Source organism: Eretmochelys imbricata, chromosome 1, assembly GCF_965152235.1.
Source record: "Eretmochelys imbricata isolate rEreImb1 chromosome 1, rEreImb1.hap1, whole genome shotgun sequence".
In the NCBI taxonomy this organism is placed as follows: domain Eukaryota; kingdom Metazoa; phylum Chordata; order Testudines; family Cheloniidae; genus Eretmochelys; species Eretmochelys imbricata.
The window spans coordinates 273,343,937-273,363,510 of record NC_135572.1 but is presented as its reverse complement, the minus strand read 5'-3'; the positions used below and the strand labels follow the sequence as shown (position 1 = coordinate 273,363,510).

Below are 19,574 nucleotides of genomic sequence, written 5' to 3'. Positions count from 1 at the left end.
GTTTTTTGGGTACATGTTGGATAACTGATGTAATAGCACACTTGGAATTTTTTTCCTCTTCTACAAGTCGGAGAGCTTTGACACCTTCTTGGAAGCACGTGAACCGTTTCAAATCCTATTTATAGCTAAATAGAAGTGAAGAAACTTGCCATTTTGTCCTGTAATATTTACTGTTTTCTGACGGTGTAGAGTAGTAAAATATCAGGTCAAGATTGTAACTGTGTTAAGAGAGTCAATCTGACCATTTTCACCCAATAGTTTTTTAACTTTTATATGAAATTAGAAGTTATTCCATTAAAAATAATTTGCTGGGTTTTTTTTTTTTCGTCTCTTCCTCCCTCCCGCCCCCATTTCCAGGGAAAGACTCTCGTATAAATACAGATGACCATGCAGCATTCAGTTCAGGTAAATGACATTAATAATAAAAATGCTTGATATTTCTTATGGCACCTTTTCTTTATGCAAGGATCACAGGGCACTTTGCAAACAAATTACTGCAAGGCTCACAATTGTTCCTGTGAGAACTTTACCATCCCCATTTTACAGGTGGGAAAATGTAGTCACAGAGGTTAACTGACTTGCCTTAGGTCACACAGGGAGTCAGTGGCAGGACTGATATAACCCAGACGTTCTGGAGCCTAGCCTTCTGTTTCAACTGCTAGATCACACCACTTCTCCTTGAGTGTTGTTATCCAAGAGCCTTTCTAAGGCAAAGTAAGAGACTAAATCAAACACAATTATTCCTAACATATAGTGACTTTATTTGTGTAACTATTAATATTTAGATTTTGCAAAGTGATTAATTCTATAAGAGAATATATAGTCAGTCCATCCACAAGTTAAAAAGTCTGGTGGGATCAACTGGCTAATCCTGGATGAACTCAATCAACAATTAGTTGTGTGTCTGGACTAGGTTATCGGGGTGATGGGATGGTGAGGGAATGAAATTTTGTGGGGTGAATGAGATCCTCTGAGAGGAAGGGGTTTTGATTTGTTTTTCTTCATCATTTTTTCTTCATCCCCATTATTCTCCTTGACTCCCGAAGCTAACCCTTAATAATGTTACTGATAGACATTTCCCTCTCTCATGGGTTTTTCCTTTCTTTAAATTCTACAAGGAATTTCCCAATGGAAGTTTGCCAGGAATCATGGGATGAATTACTCCCAGTTTACCCTTCTGTCCCCTTATCTCACAGGGTCATATTCCAATGATATATCTGTGGAAGGATTTCTATATAGAAGGTTTCAGAGTAACAGCCGTGTTAGTCTGTATTCGCAAAAAGAAAAGGAGTCCTTGTGGCACCTTAGAGACTAACCAATTTATTTGAGCATGAGCTTTCGTGAGCTACAGCTCACTTCATCAGATGCATACTGTGGAAACTGCAGCAGACTTTATATATACACAGAGAATATGAAACAATACCTCCTCCCACCCCACTGTCCTGCTGGTAATAGCTTATCTAAAGTGAGCAACAGGTTAGGCCATTTCCAGCACAAATCCAGGTTTTCTCACCCTCCACCCCCCACACAAATTCACTCTCCTGCTGGTGATAGCCCATCCAAAGTGACAACTCTTTACACAATGTGCATGATAATGAAGTTAGGCCATTTCCTGCACAAATCCAGGTGTGGAGAAGGTGTGAAGGTGTGAGAGGAAGAACTTGAATTTTTCCTTTCTCATTGTCTCCTATTATTCAGACTTTTTTCTGCTTTACTCTGTGGTGAAGTCCTTCCTCGCTGCTTCTCTCCCTCTCCCAGTACCCAAACTGTCCTAAAGAACTTGCAGTTCAATATAATGTTTTCCTCTCAGGTACTCCAGTGGAACTCCATTGAAAACAGTGGAGTTAAAGGCACAGATTAATACAATTCAGAACAAATTTTCATCTGCCCCAGTTTCTCTGTTATGTTTTGTTTTCTTGACAGTCACTGGGCACTGCAGGTAAAGTTTCTGCAAGGCTGGCTTTTATATATCATGTCAGAATTTCTTATTTCTTTGCTAACATGAGACAGGTGTTGACACAGGGAAAAAATACAATTAGAAGACTTGGACTGATATCCTTTTTTTATTGATGCTATGGTATATTGAGCAAATTAAGTCTTCCTTCCTGCCCCATAGTGAGGAAAACATTTTCAGTGCCCCTGCACATTGCTTTAGAATGGTTGAATACAAGAGGTGAAGACTAGTGTCTAAAAAGTGTGTGTTCCTGTATTAAACAAGTCTGAACAGTAACACATTTTCTATTTTCAGAGTGGTAGCCGTGTTAGTCTGTATCATCAAAAACAACGAGGTGTTCTTGTGGCACCTTAGAGACTAACAAATTTATCTGGGCATAAACTTTTATGGGCTAGAACCCACTTCATCAGATGCATGGAGTGGAAAATACAGGAGCAGGTATAAATACATGAAAAGATGGGAGTTGCCTTACCAAGTGTGAGGTCAGTCTAATGAGGCAATTAAATTAACAGCAGGATACCAAAGGAGGAAAAATAATTTTTATAGTGATTAATGAGAGTGGCCCATTTCAAACAGTTGACAAGAAGGTGTGAGTAACAGTAGGGAGAAATTAATATGGGGGAAATTAGGTTTCTACATTTTCTACTGTAGCATAAGAATTTTAATGTTCTTTTTTCCCCCTAAACAAAAACCTCCTGTGAAATCTTTGATCAAAGAGAGAGAGACCAGCAGCAAATTTGGTTTTAGGCTGTAGATTTGTCTTTTTATATTGTGGATTCTGCCCAATACTAACTTTCTTACAAGTTTTATGAATTAATTCTTTATTTATAAGGCAGTTTAAAAAATAGACCTTTTTTGGGAGAGAAATTTTTCTTATATAACTCAGAGGGACAACTGTAAATCATAGTGATGTGGTAGCATCTGAACTTAGGAATGAAGATTGAAAGCTGCAATAGATTTTTGCAGGGTTGATGAGTGGCTTAAAAAAAATCAAAATTAGATCTCTTATGTCATTACTTGATTATTGTTTGTGTGAGGAAATTATCAGATTCCATTACTGGAGGTTGCAACTATTAGAGCCATTTGTTTTAACTTACTGAAATCTTGTTTAGGTGTGGTTTGGAGATGATATTCCTCTAACTCCACGAAGCCCTCTGACTCCCAGACATGGCCCGGGCTTGGCAGATGTTTGCCTATATGATCAGTGGATATCTGTGCGGCATGAAGCAACTCTGGTGCCTATGCAGGAAGATCTATCAATCTGGCTATCTGGATTACTGGGTAATGCTAAAATACATCATTGTCTAATGAATTTGAAAGATCCATTATCCTGGCCAGTGTTGACCTTTCATATTCATAAATTTGCTAAGAGCGAGTGAATGTGACTGGGCTTGCATAATAAGGAAAACTGAATTAAAATGCATGTTCCAGTTTCAGATTTTATGAGCAGATAACTGTCGATGCCAGCTTAATACCTCTTATTTATATTTCCTGTTCAATGACTGGTCTGTCTGTAGTCTAGTTAAATAATGCATATTTTGTTTGATTTTTATCTGTGTTTTAATAGAAATAGTTTATAATTAAATTGTTTATTTACCTATAAAACGCATGCCAATTCTCTTTTTACAATCCAAAGTTATAGGGTATAACTAACACAGGCTGAAACAGTGGTTGTTGAGAAGGGGGAAACACAGTACAAATACTAATTTAGAGATGTATCTCTATTTTTTAGATTTAATAAAAGCTTATATTTATATTACTTCAGTGGCAGTTGATTTTTATGGTGAATATGTAAGGTAGCAGAAATTTTAAAGTTTATGCCATTCATCAGTTGTTTTAGTTGAATGGAATAAAAACTGGTACTCAAAATACTGATGATTTCACTTCTATTGTAGACTACAGCCCAACTTTGTGTCTTTTTAATAGTGGAATGCCATGTCTGAGTTGTCTGCATATAGTTTGTGTTAGCTTGCCGCCTTCTGGAATAATTCTAACATTTTCCAGTTTTTGTTTTCAGGGGTAGACGTTACAGCGGAACGGTTGCTGGAAGAGCTTGATAATGGCGTACTACTCTGCCAGTTGGTTGGTGTCCTTCAAAGTACAATTAAAAAATGCTGTAGCTCAAAGGACTTAAGGGTGAGCCATCTGACTAGTACAGTAATTGATAAACTTCATCACTTTATGAGCAACCAATTTTTATCTGCATTTAACAAATTTGCATTCTGTGTGCATTGTACTTGGAAATAAGAAACACGATGTCTTTTTTTATATTTGTACTCTGTGTTGTAGAAGCTGACAGGAAGGCCTACATTTTTAACTATAGCTAAATATATCAAGGCTACATATCAGTAACTAACTGCTAAAATTCTTCTCGAGGGAGGTGTTTGATAGTAAAAAGGGAGCAACTTTCACAGAGCACCATGTTGTATATTTATAAGTAGGGTCCTACCAAGTTCACTGTCCATTTTGGTAAATTTCATGGTCATAGCATTTTAAAAATCTTGAATTTCACAGTTTCAGATATTTGAATTTAAAATTCAAATAAGGCAGAATTTAAAACCTTGGGGAAGGTTGCCAGGCTATTGTATGGGGGGTTATGGTATTGCCACCCTTATTTCTGTGCTGCCTTCAGAGCTGGGAAGCCGGAGAGTGGCAGCTGCTGGCCAGGCACCCAGCTCTGAAGGCAATGCTACCATCAGCAGCAGCGCAGAAGTAAGGGTGGCGATACCATACCATGTCACCCTTCCTTCTGCACTGCTGCTGGCCGCAGTGCTGCATTCTGAGCTGGGTGCCTGGCCAGCAGCCACCCCTCTCCGGCTGCCCAGCTCTGAAGGCAGCATGGCAATACCATGACCCCCCTACGGCAGGCAGATTTCGCGGGGGGAGACCAGATTTCACGGTCCCTGACACGTTTTTCATGGCTGTGAATTTGGTAGGGCCCTATTGATAAGGGGCACCCATGAATGTTGCAGATCATCATTGGCTGTGAAAGGAAGAGAGAAGATGTCTCACCTATATCCCCAAAGTTAATAAACTGCTTTAGAAAAAACTGAAAGCAAGCCACTACTTTCTAAAGGAAACTCTACCCTCTTTCTCCCTCCGTACCACACCCATCTGCTTACGGAAGGGCTTGAAAAGTGCTTGAATGTGACAGCCAGTGCAGTTTCACTATATTCTGGGGGGATGGGGTGAAAAGGATTGTCGTCCATGTCGCTAGTCAACACCCTCTGTGCACTCTAGAGATGTGCTCTAAGAGCAATCCTTTTGCCGCATTGTACAGGGAGTTTGAGGGTGCAGCCAGTGGAACCACGACTACGTAGAGCCACCACCTAAACTTCCCCAGGTGCTGTGAGCTGGTGGAGGTCAGTGGTAGAGACCTGCTTCCAGAGAGGCCACACTACTGCATCCCAGGATGCAGAGCTGCAGTGGAAGATTTCTTTTCCCCCGCCGTAATTCTTGACTTCAACAGAATAACCATACCCACGCTGTCGTCTTAGACTGTGCACAAGAATGACGACTTGCTCCTTGAAGGCCTATATTTGACCTGGCTGTAGCTAGCCATCAAATGGGGAAAGCTTCATCTGCATTCCAGATATGCATGTAGGTTACATCAGCTATTAAAAAATAATAAAATAGTTATTAGCCAGCCACCATTGTTGTACTTTAAATTTGATATTCTTATTTGATCTTACGAAAATGTGTTTCAAAATGTCATCTATGTATCTGTGCACACAGCATATGTACATTAATTTTTGAAATACTTTTTGCCAGAATTTTCCTATGAGACGTGTTCCATGTAAGAAGAATGCACCATCAGGATCCTTCTTTGCTAGAGATAATACAGCCAACTTCCTGAACTGGTGTAGGTGTATTGGAGTTGATGAGACTTATCTCTTTGAATCTGAAGGGTTAGGTAATTATCTCTTTTTGTAAAGTTATTTTGGGGGCATAGAACTCTCCATGGACCCTCTCCTGACCCTTACTGTGACACTTTCTTGGGGTGCCCAGGATTGTGACTCACCCCTCTGCCTCAGCTGTAGAGAGAGAGTTGCTGGTGCTAAACTGTGTATCAGTTCCCCGACAGGTTTCAGAGTAGCAGCCGTGTTAGTCTGTATTCGCAAAAAGAAAAGGAGGACTTGTGGCACCTTGGAGACTAACCAATTTATTTGAGCATAAGCTTTCGTGAGCTACAGCTCACTTCATCGGATGCATTCAGTGGAAAATACAGTGAGGAGATTTACACTCATTCAGATAGCCACCCAAACACACACCTCAGGACTCTGCCAACACTTATTTTGCCTTGCAGGGTAACACTTAGTGTACCCCCATCCCTGAGCTCCAGAGAAGAATCCCCCTGTAGTGTCCAGCCCCTGGCGGTAGACGCTCACAGTAATTACCAAGTTAATCTGTCCCCAAAAAGACAGTGTACACACAGCTGGAAGGTTACATGTCAGGATCAGGTCCTCTATAACACTGAATTATAATTTGTTTATGGTTAAAATGAGTAAGTTTATTAACCAAGAACCAAGATTCACAGATTCAAATGAGTATTGAGTAAGAATAAGGGAAACAGAAATGGGTACAAATGAAACAAAGTATAAAACATTTTCTAGATAGTAAAGCTTTTAACTGGTTATAATCCTTGTCTAAAACAGTCGCTCACCTAAGATTTTTCTGCAGGGCTTGCTAGTTTTCAGTGATAACCAGGACCCAGATTTTATCCCTTTGTCCTTTGAAATGTATCCTTCTGAAGTGCACCCCAGATGAGATTTATTTATTTATTTATTTTTCTGGCATGCTGACATCATGTTGAGTTCACATCCCCCCCATCAATCTATTTTTCCTGTTCACTTTACATGCAAGTGGAGTTCCTGTGTATTGACTTTACCGTGCTTAATTTATATTTCACAGAGAGAGAACTACCTTCCCTCCTGTCTGGAAGAAACCTGGTTCTCCCTTTGTTTGGTTACAGACTTTAAATATCCGTATAATATCCGTACATATGCATAATTCCTCATATCATCTTAATACATCCATTTTACAACAACTTTAATGATCAGTATGTCACCAGCTTTCATTTGATACCTGACAAGATGCTTTTGGATAAATACTATGATTGCAGTGTGTTAGGTGTAGTGAGTTTGGCAGGCCTGATAGGAGTTACTGACAGAACAATGAAGCCTTTGCCAGTTGGCACTGAGGCGCTCTTCAAACCATACTTGTATGAGACAGGAATAATCATAAGCAGTGATTGGGACTTTGATAGGACTGCTCATGTGAGAAGCTTTGCAGGATCATTTGCTTATGGCTGCATTGAGTAATCTGACTGAATAGTGTCTTTGAAGCCTCTGAAAAGTTGCATTGTGGGAGGAAAAAATAAAAATAGTGCAGTGAAATGCCACATTTTCTGCATAGCAAAAAACCCCCAAAACAGAATAATTGAAAGAAAGACAAGCATTTTTTTTTTTTTAAAGTGCCAAGAGACTGCATGGAAATTGTTAAAACACAAAAATCTCCTTTATTCGGTATTAGAAATCTTTCTTGCTTTATAAAGTGGTCAGAATAGTACACGCATGATGGCTAAATTAGAGAGCTACGTCAGGATTCTGTGCCTGAAGTTACAACAGTCTGTTAGTAATTAACGTTTACCTCACGATCTACCCTATATGACTCTCGACCCCTGACTTTCCCCCCTCTAACTAGACGGTTACGGAAACCGACTGTCAATAGAGTTTATGCCTCTAGTGTTCAGCCTGTACTTTGTTACCAGCAGCTGCTAGACTGATCTTCCAGGTGGAATGAAATCTTTGACTGCTCATTAAGAAAAGTTGTACATTCATTGTAAGATAATTAATTGTTTTTGCATCACCTGCTTTTTAAATAGAAACAAACAAGCACAAGCCTTTCTGTGGCAACTCAGGTACCCTTTAAATATTGCTAAATTCTTTGTCTATCAAAAGAACATATAAAATTATCTATATTTGCAATGTACATTAAAACTTGCAATAGTGACCAAAAATGTAGTTTGCAGTTACAGTAAGGGTGATTTTATTTATTTAATTTTAAAAAACTGTTATTACACACTGCTAATGTTCATGACACTTTAATGGCCTCTGTCACTGCTTACTCATTTTATTGGCTAACTATTCTTTGAAATTCTCATTGCTACCATTTGGAGGTGCCCATTCCAGTTCCTATCTATCTGTCTTTCAATCTAATCCAGGGGTGGGCAAACATTTTGGCCCGAGGGCCACATCTGGGTGGGGAAATTGCTTGCAGGGCTGTGGGAGGGGGTGCGGTGTGCAGGAAGGGGCTCAGGGCAATGGGTTGGGGCAGAGGAGGGGTGTGGGGTCTATGAGGGGGCTCATGGAAGGGGGTTGGGGCGCAGGAGGGGTGCGGGGTGCAGGAAGGGGCTTGGGCAGGGAGTTGGGGTGCAGGAGGGACGCAATATGCGGCAGGGGGCTCAGAGCAGGGAGTTGGAGCGCAGGAGGGGGATCAGGGCGGGGAGTTGGGGTATAGGAGGGGTTTGGGCTCCAGCCAGACGCCACTTACCTAGAGCGGCTCCAGGGTGGCAGCGGCGTGCACCGGGGCCAGGGCAGGCTCACTGCCTGCCTGCCCTGGCCCCGTGCCGATCCGCTCAGCGGCCGGCACCACGTCCCTGTGGCCCCTGGGGGAGCCTGTAGGTACCCTCACCTGTGGGTACCTCCCCCGAAGCTCCCATTGTCCGCAGTTCCCCGTTTCTGGCCAATGGGAGCTTTGGAGAAGGTACCCACAGGCAAGAGCAGCATGCGGAGCTCTCTGCCGCCCCACCCCTATCTCCAGGGGCTGCAGGGACGTGGTGTGGCCGCTTCCTGGAGTGGCGTGGAGCCCTCGACAGTGGCAGTCCCGTGGGCCGGATCCAAAGCCACGAGGGGCCAGATCCGGCCTGCGGGCCATAGTTTGCCCACCACTGATCTAATCTAATCTAAAATATTAAATTTATTGCTATATTTCAGTCTTCAGTGGTGCAAGTAGGAGGAAAAAAATGCTTGTGTATATCCCCAGTTCACTCTGTATAAACTGAAGAGCCTAAACTCATTAAATGCACTCTGAAACAACTACTTAAAATATGTTTAACTTTTTTGGGATCAGCAGTCAGGATTTCCCAATGCTGTCTTGTTTTGTTTGTAGCTAGAAGTATTTTGAAGTCTGTTTATTGCTGTTTTCAGAAACTGGCTCTGTGGCATAAATGGCAACGTTGTGTGCCTTTGGCAATGAGTCTTATTAGGGAGGCTGCAAGTCTTCTCACCCCAATTCCCCCCCTGCCCAGACAAGCTTTCAAGCTCTTCTTGACTGGTGAAGTGGGAATGGCTGCTTTTGTGATTTGGCAATTACCCATTTCTGTCCAAGAGACATGCTGTAAAAACAACCCCTAGAATGGGCAGGAGGTTATGGAGGTAACGAATTAAGTGACCCCAGAATGGCATTCACATGGGCAGCAGTGTGTTTCTGGATGCTCTGTCCCCCTCGCCCACTCTGATACCAAGCCAAACATCTTGATTGCTAGTGAAACAGAAGCTTGAGACTTCTGTTTGTGATCTAGGCATAAAGCTACTTGTCTTCACTTTCAAGGCCTTCACAGCCTATCCCACCCTACCCATCTTCTCTCATTCACTATCAAGATGTCAACTCCCACCTCTGATTGGCCCTTGATGTCAGCCTCCATCACCCACCTGTTAAATTTTCAAACAGGCACCTTCTGTCTTGTTGAGGCTGTTTGTAATATCCCACACTTGAAAACTTAGTCTTGTGCGTTTATGTATCTTGTTTGCAGGATGTAAAGCTGGCTTAGGGAATGGGTGAAAACCCTACCTGCCTTCTATTTTCTGTACTTAGTTCACAGGCCACCCCTTATCTGGTAAAACTTTTCAAACGTGAAGTATGACTTATTTTTTCCTCTGTAGTTTTGCACAAGGATCCAAGACAGGTGTATCTCTGTCTTCTGGAAATTGGTCGCATCGTATCAAGGTATGAACTCCGTGTAGTTTTCTAACTAGAAGCTAAAAATTGTGTTCTGTTAAGCATATAAAGTTTTAGTGTTGGGTTACATACCATATTTTGCAAATTGAAGTCTTTTAATACAATGAAAATAGATTCTATTTTGGTTCAGAGCGTAATTAACAGCTCTGCTGTTATGGCCTACCTATGCTAAGGATACTCCTCAAAAATTTCCCATCATTGCTAATACCTGCCTGAATGCTTTCTAGTGAGGTTCAGTTCCACACTGCTGCTTAATACAGGTTACGCCTAAACGTCACAATCAAGCACATAGATAGCAATAAGATATCTACATCTGTAAGGAGGGGAGATCATCAATGGAGACCTAAGTGGCCTCAAAAACAGAACTTTAACTCTTGTTCTTAAAACTTTAAATTTGAAAAATGCCTCAACTGTTGCAATCATGTCATACCTTTGAAAACCTCTAAGTCTTCTCAGTCTCCTGTTTTCCACTGGGAATAAGAACAACTTTCTTAACATTGCCTCATAACTTAAATTGTTCTGATCTGGTGAAAACTTTACTATCTTCTGCTGTAGCCTCTCTGAGACCATCTTTCCCCCACTGTGGTACATTCACTGGGGATGTGTACCTGCTATTTAAACGGAACCCAGACAACAGCAAAATGATTCTAAGCAATTTAAAGCGTGTCTGAGAGAAATTCTAACCTTAATGCTATTATTTGACTTATTAGATAATTAATCCTCTGACTGACCAGACTTTTCTTATATGAGCTGTTTTTTTTTTCTCTGTTCAGTTATTCAACACTTTGCATGTATTTTCTTCATTGGCTCCTTTGTATTTGTTTAGTTTCATAAGGTCTCCTCTTACCCCATTATCATCTTTGTATTTGTGTTCAGGTATGGAGTTGACCCTCCTGTGCTAGTAAAACTGGAGAACGAAATTGAGTTAGAAGAGACATTGTTAATGACCTCCGGGCCAGTAACATCTCTCAGCACCCCAAAGTCCTGTTGCCACCATGGGGAACTGCATGAAGCAGTAAGTATTGTGCATATTTTGTGCGGTGTAGGCTTTGAATTACTCCAGCTCCTAATTTTGCATATGTGCTATTTAGATCATTAAATGCAAGGAATTTCTATGTAGCATATAGGTGCCTTCTTGCGTTGAAAGGGCAAGGATAGGCCTCCGCCAATGGACATGTTCTAAATGTACACAGTGAATCTTTTTATCTATAAGTCGTAGTATTAAATGGGTGCATGACAAACACTTCAGCAAAGGGAAAGCTTGTACTGAAATCTCTCCCTCCTTCTTTCCTGTACTGATGGAAGACAGGGAAACACTGAATGGGGAAAAAAAAACTTGGAAATTTAATGCAACATACTGGATGTGTAAGTCTTAACTGGTATTATTTAGTGGTACTTGGCCAAACTATTTAATATTAAAAGAATAGGCTTTTTAAAACATATGTTTCAAAAGAAAGGGTTTTTTTTAATATGAAAACTTGCTAAAGAAACAAACCTGCTAAAATATCTTGGAGTAATGTGAGAACAAATTTCTGTAGTTGCACGCCTAAGGAAACAGACTTTCATCCAACTATCTTGGAGAATACTGGTGCTTTTGGACCAAGTACAGAATCTTGACCAATTTGCTCATCTTATGAGACAGGTCAGACTGGGCCTACTAAAAACCACTTCAACAATTCAAGAGTGGCCCAGTCATCTGGTACAATTCCTTGAGACATAAAGTCTATCTTTATGAAGCTACCCTTACAACTATTGACAAATGAATTGGGGTAAAGTAAAGAAAGGGAATTTAAATAGGAAAAAGTTTGTTCTAATAAAATGAGAAATTAGAAGCACCAGATCTGAGCTATTCAAAAAATTAAAGTAATCTTGTGTGTGCGCAGATGTTCTCGTGCGTGCATGTGTGCCTTTTTATGACCTTCTTTTATATTACATCTAGGAGTTTTATCTGTTCAGGCCATCTTGTAATGAGGGAAAGTTTTTTTGACAGGGACATATTTAATCTTTTGCCATGGTTAAATGACCTATCAGTGGTTAATCCACAAAACAGAAAACACCACGCACATGTAATCTTTTTTTGAAAAAACTCAAGTTTCTAACAATTTTCTACTTTCCTTTTTAAAATCTAGGTTAAGCACATAGCAGAAGATCCTCCCTGTAGCTGTTCCCATAGATTTTCGATTGAGTACTTATCTGAAGGACGTTATAGATTGGGAGATAAAATACTCTTCATACGAGTAAGTGCGGTTCCTCAAAATGTTTCCTCACCTCATTTGTTAGCTTTGCCTCCGTCCTATACGGCCTGTGGTCTGGGGTTTTTCACCTGGGTTCATATGTCTGTCCAGCACAACAGGAATGTACAATCTGCATGTGTTTTGTCTCACTGGATTCATCCCTGGACCATTGGCAGTGTCCCTCCAGTCTTCTTTCCCCTTGGAATCTCTTGCAGGTCTTTGGTAACCTCTGGTGACCTAGGAGCATAACAGGGAGGGAATACTGTTTAGACACATGAACACTGGAAATCAAGGACAGTAGATTGTTGTAATGTCCCATCAGAACGTCCATACACCCGTCTGTAGTAATGACAGTTTTATACCCTAGGGACCTCGGAAAGGGACCCGAGGGTGGCCCATCAAAATACTCCTCTCGCCACCAGCTTGGTGAAATGGCCTCAACCTCCGCTTGGAGGCGGGGGTAATTGCTCTACAGTGGGGGCAGACATTCACTCTATGCATAAAGCTATGAGAAGCAGAACTGGCAGGAACTTGAGTTTGGTCATAAGGAAAGTGTTGTTTTTTTGTTTTTGTTTTTAAACCTGGCTTAGAAACTGGTGTGTGGATAGACTGGGTGGGCATTACAACAACCTGCTATACTAGACAGTTGATAGAGTAGTGTGTGCAGCAGCCAGGAGACTTTGGAGTAGGGAGAAAGAGACAGAAAACTTCTTTTCTCTTCTGACTATCAGAGGGTGGTTGGAGCTTCAAATATAATACTGTCTAGCCAGAGACTGAGCCAAAAGCATCTTGGTTGAACCTCCAGCACCTGCTCTCCAGCAGCTGTGAATCTGGGATTTTGTGTCAGAACACTGCAGATATTTGGGTAGTGTCTGGGAGGGTGGGAAAGACCAAGAACGAGACAGATGACTTCCTGTCTGGCTAACAGGTTTAATCCTCTAGTCTGTAGATGTCTAGTACATTTCCTCCCCCCTCCTCTCCCACCCCCCCCCAGTCCTGGCTGTTGGCACTCTGATCTGTATGAACTAATTCGAAAATATTAGTTTAACAAGAAAACAAGCACTGAAGTCATGAAATATTAGCTACACAGAAACTGATCACTATATATTTGTGTCTTCATGACTTTCATATTAAATTTGTATACAATTACATTTCATAAAGAAATTCTCTAAAAGGGGATATCGTGATTTTTATACTGTAAATAATGACCCAAACATCATTGCCATGTAAATAGTGACAACCAGAAAGAATCCCTTAAGTTTAAAGTATAGTGCCTTAATGAATTGTGTCTGCACTTCAGGTTCTGACTCTGAATAAAGGAAGATAACTGAATAGAATATTAATCCTTGAATGTTGACTATCAAACTTCTGGGCTATTGAGTAGTGTAGCTGATCTACCCCTTAACCTCACAAATTCTTATGCTATCCTAAATGTTGAAGGGGCATCATCAATGTGAAAACAACTTTTCTGTCTGAAAATGAGGTACCTATAGTTTGAAATGACACATACAATTACTATAACGGAAAGAAGTAGGCAGGAACAATTTTCCTTTATTATTTCAGTTTACTGTGTACATGTTACAGACCTGCCTAGTAGCTACCCCCAGTTCGTTATAAATGGATCCAGCCTTCCAAGCCAGCTGGGTCTGAGCAGAGTCCATTCGCTGTTTTCTAGCTCTGGGCCTGTAAGGCAGATGCTTGGGTGCAGACTCCCTGTCTGACACTCTTCCTTGCAGTGTAGTACTCTGCTGTCCATCTGCCCTAGGCTCCGAAACCAGGGCTGTTACCTCCCAATCTGCCCTAGTTGCTTGTGCATGCACCCCCAGCGTTTAACTTTGCCATGGGTGCTCTGGTTATACTTTAACTCCTTAGGGACCAAGTGGCAGGTAAGGCAAGGAACACAGGTATTTCTTAACCTCGGTAATCCTTACTCTCAAAACATACAAGAGTTACAGATCTTTGGGAAAAATAACAAGCCTATATGCCCTCTCCCCTGAGTGTATGTTCACCCATCTCGTGAGTCCTAAGCCAGTCAGTATGTCAAGTGGACATACTGCCCTCCTGCCATCTGGCAATGGTTGGTCAGTGAGAGAGAGGAAGCCTTGAGCAGATCCTACTCTTAAATAAAACTTCTGTCTCCTCTGTCAGGTGACCAACTGATCAGCTTCAGAACCACAGTTGGGTGATTAACGGGGATGGCTCAGCACCCCGGAGCCAAAACTAGGAAAGCCAGTTTCCTTCTGCCTAGCCACACTCTGTAGCAAAACCGTTGTTCTAAAGTTGGACGCCTTTGGTTGGAAAACAATCACAGTTGATGATTCTAAAGTTGGTTTTTCCATGGAGGTGTTGGGCATTACAGTAAGCTGCCTTGCATCTGTCTTTGACCGCTCTAGGCAGTTCCAGTTACATACCGAAAGGATAGGTCACATTCTTTGAAAGTCACAACTTGATAGAAAGGTGGGTGAGGTAATATCTTGTATTGGAAGGAAATGTTATTGGGTTGCTGTGGTGGGGAAAACACCACAGCAGCCCAACACTGTAGCATTTAATTTCAGAAAGGGGAACTACACAAAAAGGAAGAAGTTAGTTACACAGACATTAAAAGGTACAGTGCCAAAAGTGAAATCCCTGCAAGCTGCATGGAAACTTTTTAAAGGCACCATAATAGAGGCTCAACTTAAATGTACACTCCAAATTAAAAAACATAGTAAGAGACTTCCCCCATTAGCTAAACAACAAAGTAAAAGAAGCAGTGAGAGGCAAAAAGGCATCCTTTAACAAGTGGAAGTTAAATCCTAGTGAGGAAAATAGAAAGGAACATAAATTCTAGCAAGTGAAGTATAAAAATATAATTAGGAAGGCCAAAAAAGCATTTGATGAACAACTAGCCAAAGACTCAAAAAGTAATAGCAAAATTTTTTCTAAGTATATCAGAAGCAGGAAGCCTGCTAAACAACCAGTGGGGCAACTGGACGATCGAGGTGCTAAAGGAGCACTCAAGGAAGATAAGGCCATTACGGAGAAACTAAATGAATTCTTTGCATTGGTCTTCACAGCTGAGGATGTGAGGGAGATTCCCAAATCTGAGCCATTCTTTTTAGATGACAAATCTGAGGAACCGTCCCAGATTAAGGTGTCATTAGAGGAGGTTTTGGCACAAATTGATTAACTATACAGAAATAAATCACCAGACCAGATGTTCTTCACCCAAGAGTTCTGAAGAAACTCTAATATGAAATTGCTGAATTACTAACTGTGGTAACCTATCATTTAAATCACCTTCTGTACCAGATGACTGGAGGATAGCAAATGTGACGCCAATTTTTAAAAAAGGCTCCAAAGGTGATCCCGGCAATTACAGGCCGGTAAGCCTAACTTCGGTACCGGGCAAACTGGTTGATACTATAGTAAAGAACAGAATTATCAGACACATAGATGAACAGAATATGTTGGGGAAGAATCAACACACCTTTTTGTAAAGGGAAATCATGCCTCACCAATCCATTAGAATTCTTTGAAGATGTCAACAAGCATGTGGACAAGGGTGATCCAGTGGATATAGTGTACTTAGATTTTCAGAAAGCCTTTGATAAGGTCCCTCACCAAAGGCTTTTAAGCAAAGTAAGCTGTCATGGGATAAGAGGGAAGGTCCTTTCATGGAACAGTAACTGGTTAAAAGATAGAAACAAAGGGTAGAAATAAATGGTCAGTTTTCAGAATGTAGAGAGGTAAATAGTGGTGTCTCCCAGGGGTCTGTACTGCGACCAGTCCTATTCAACATATTAATAAATGATCTGGAAAAAGGGGTAAACAGTGAGGTGCCAAAATTTGCAGATGATACAAAACTACTCAAGATAGTTAAGCCCCAGGCAGAACTGTAAAGAGTTACAAAGGAATCTCATAAAACCTGGTGACTGGGCAACAAAATGACAGATGAAATTCAATATCAATAAATGCAAAGTAATGCACATTGGAAAACATAACGCCACTATTACATATAAAATGATTTGGTCTAAATTAGCTGTTACCACTCACGAAAGAGATCTTGGAGTCATTGTGAATAGTTCTCTGAAAACATCCACTCAATGTGCAGCAGCAGTCAAAAAAGCTAACAGAATGTTGGGAATCATAAGAAAGGGATAGATAATAAGACCAACTATCATTGCCTCTATAAATCCATGGTACACCCACATTTGCGTGCAGATGTGGTCACCCCATCTCAAAAAGGGTACTGTATATTGGAATTGAAAAGGTACAGAAAAGGGCAACAAAAATGATTAGGGGTATGGATTAGCTTCCATATGAGGCAAGATTAATAAGACTGGGACTTTGCAGCTTGGAAAAGAGATAACTAAGGGAGGATATGCTTGAGGCCTATAAAATCTCTGGTTGGGAAGACGACAAATAAGGAAGTGCTATGTACTCCTTCTCATAACACAAGAACTAGGGGTCACCAAATGAAATTAATAGGCAGCAGGTTTAAGGCAAACAAAAGGAAGTATTTCTTCACTCAGTGGAACTGTGGAACTCCTTGCCAGAGGATGTTGTGAAGGCTAGGACTATAACAGAGTTCAAAAAAGATTAGCCAAGATGGGCAGGGATGGTGTCCCTAGCCTGTGTTTGCCAGAAACTGGGATTGGGCAGCAGGGGATGGACCACTTGGTAATTGCCTGTTCTGTTCATTGCCACTGGGGCATCTGGTATTGGCTGCTGTCGAAAGACAGGATACTAGGCTAGATGGACCTTTGGTCTGCCCCAGTATGGCCGTTCTTATGACCAACTTCTGCTGGTGAGACTGACGAGCTTTTGAGCTACACAGAGCTGTTCTTCGGGTCTGGGAAAGGTAATCTGGCACTGACATGGCTATAGCAACATTGTATACAACAATTTGATACAAACATAAACCAATCTGTCACATTACACTTATTATTTTATTACACTATAATTCCAGTTATCTGAATTCCCTTTTTCTGAAAATCCTACTTATCCAAATCCAGTATGTCCCCTCTCCAGAGCCCTGTGTTAGTTAATAACTTTTTTTATCCTAATCCAGTTATCTGAAAGTTTCACATGTCCCCCAGGCCATTTGGATAAATGGGAATGTACTGTATTTGTATTACCATAACACCTAGTAACCCATAGACACTCAGTTGCCCCTGCATATTCAGTCAGTGGCTCAGTTGCTGGAAAAAACCTTATTAATGTCAAGAGGGGAGCAGAAAAACCCTGAAATCCTTTCCTTTAAAAAAAAGGAGGGGGGAATTTAAAATAAGAGGAAAATCAGGCTATTATTTAAAGGCTGCTATTCAGGAAATTCAGGCTATTATTTAGAAATAGGATACATTAAAGTTGCTAGTGCCTTACACTTCCTGTGTTACATTTGGTAATAAATTGTGTACTAAAGTAGATATGATTTTAGAGTTCTGCCATTCTCAGATGCTGCATGGAAAACATGTGATGGTACGTGTTGGTGGAGGCTGGGACACTCTTCAAGGTTTTCTTCTCAAATATGATCCATGTCGAGTGCTGCAATTTGCAACTCTGGAGCAAAAAATCCTGGCATTCCAGAAAGGTGGCCCCAATGAAGACACCCCTGATTCATCATCTAGAACTCTGCAGCCTCCTTTCATGAATCCCATATCGGCTATTAATATGTTTCAGAAACAAAATTCAAAACCAGCCACTCCTGTTTCAGTTCTAAAAGCTGCTCAGGTGGCCAGTGGTAAGCAGACATTATCTAAACGTCCACAGTCACCTGCCCTGTCATCCCCAAAAGCAGCAACCAAGTCCATATCAGCTCGTTCCAAGTTACAAGGATCTCCAGCAAAGGGTGCCCAGTCTCCTTTCAGATCCTTAACAGGTGCTTCAAAGAAATTGGATTCTTCTGCACGCAACTTACCATCTTCTGTTATTTCAAAACTTGCACAACCTGTAAACAAAAGTTCTTCACCTGCATTATTAAATACTGCTCCTGATTGTTCAGGGCCACTGTGCAAACGCATCTGGTCCCCTGATACTCCTAACATCAAAATTCCACCATCCCAGAATTCTCCAGCAGCAATTTTACATCCTACCCTCTCTTGCTCTACAAGTCAGCTTTCAGAATTACCTGGGACAAGAGAGATGACTGCTTTGAAACAAAAATATGCTCCTTCTAAATGCAAAACTGTATCTAACTCTACCACCAAACTTAATTCTGTTGCTTCAAAATCCTCATCAAAATCTGCTAGGCCACCTAACGCAAATCTGCCTGTTGTTTCTAAGCCTTCACATTCTTATCAGTCTCTTGCAAAAATAGCAAAACCTGCTTCCAAATGTAACAATGAAGCATTGGGAATAGGGTCCCGGCCTCCCAGAATAGTGCCACAAACAGGATCTGGCCCAGGGAGGAATCTCAGAACCACTCCTGTCTTAAAACAGCCAGGTTCTGCATCTTCGTTTGCAGCTGGTAAAACATCACAGTTAATGCCTCCACTGGCATCTCCAAGCAAGAGCGTAGCTTCAGCTGCTAATAAACGACCTGCAGTAAAGTGTTTACAGGGGCAAGATAGCAGTATAAGCCCACAGATAGGATCCAGTTTATCAAAACATCCTGAGCGCACTCCATTATCTGTTGTACGACTTCCCCAAACTTCAGCCAAAGCACAAACGACAAAAAAGACAGCACAGCCTTCCACAACAAATCTCTCCTCAATCAAAACCTCCCAAAAGAGCGATGAAATCCTGGCTTCAACAGCCAAGAAACCCCTCTCAAAAGGAAAGACTACAACTGCATATGGTAAGGGGACGCCTCATGTATTAAAAGATCCTATTTTGAAGGCTAAACAAGATGATCACTATTTTGTTATGACTGGCAGTAAGAAACCCAGAAAGTAAGCAGAAATATGGTGCTTTCCATTTAAAAAGCACTACACTAATCACAATGGTAACACTTTTATGTCTCAGACATGTATGAGACCTAAGTGTGTGTGTTTTTTTTCTATAAGGATTTACTAAATACTCTGTCCATACTTTGTAGTTAAATACCATTCCACTTTTATTACATATGAAAAGTAACTTTACTTGCTATTCACCATAGCGCAGTACAGACAGAGTACACCAGTTTGTTTATACCATGATGATTTAAGGCTGTTTTGGTTTTGGAGAGGAGGGCTGTTGCTGCTTTCCTTAAATGGATTTTAGCTTCTTCTAGATATTTCTCCAAAGTAGGATCCAGATGATGATTCAGAACGCTCTGGTACATCGGTGTCAAGTACCTGCTGTTGCTAGTTCCATTACATATACTGTACGTGTATAATATCACTGAAAGCCAACTTATTTGAAAATAAAGATAACAGGATTAACACTTTCATTTGGATGGGCAGATG

The 19,574-nt window shown here is 41.0% G+C and overlaps 1 protein-coding gene across 1 annotated transcript; it reads left to right on the top strand.

Annotated features, from left to right (window-relative positions):
• The first annotated feature begins 381 nt into the window (after positions 1-381).
• GAS2L3 (growth arrest specific 2 like 3) lies at positions 382-19,083 on the top strand. The gene is made up of 8 exons (XM_077807659.1): positions 382-405; positions 3,067-3,235; positions 3,972-4,090; positions 5,726-5,867; positions 9,898-9,961; positions 10,850-10,988; positions 12,103-12,210; positions 17,644-19,083. The coding sequence occupies exons 1-8, from the start codon at positions 382-384 to the stop codon at positions 19,081-19,083; spliced, it is 2,205 nt and encodes a 734-aa protein (XP_077663785.1).
• The last annotated feature ends 491 nt before the right edge of the window (positions 19,084-19,574 follow it).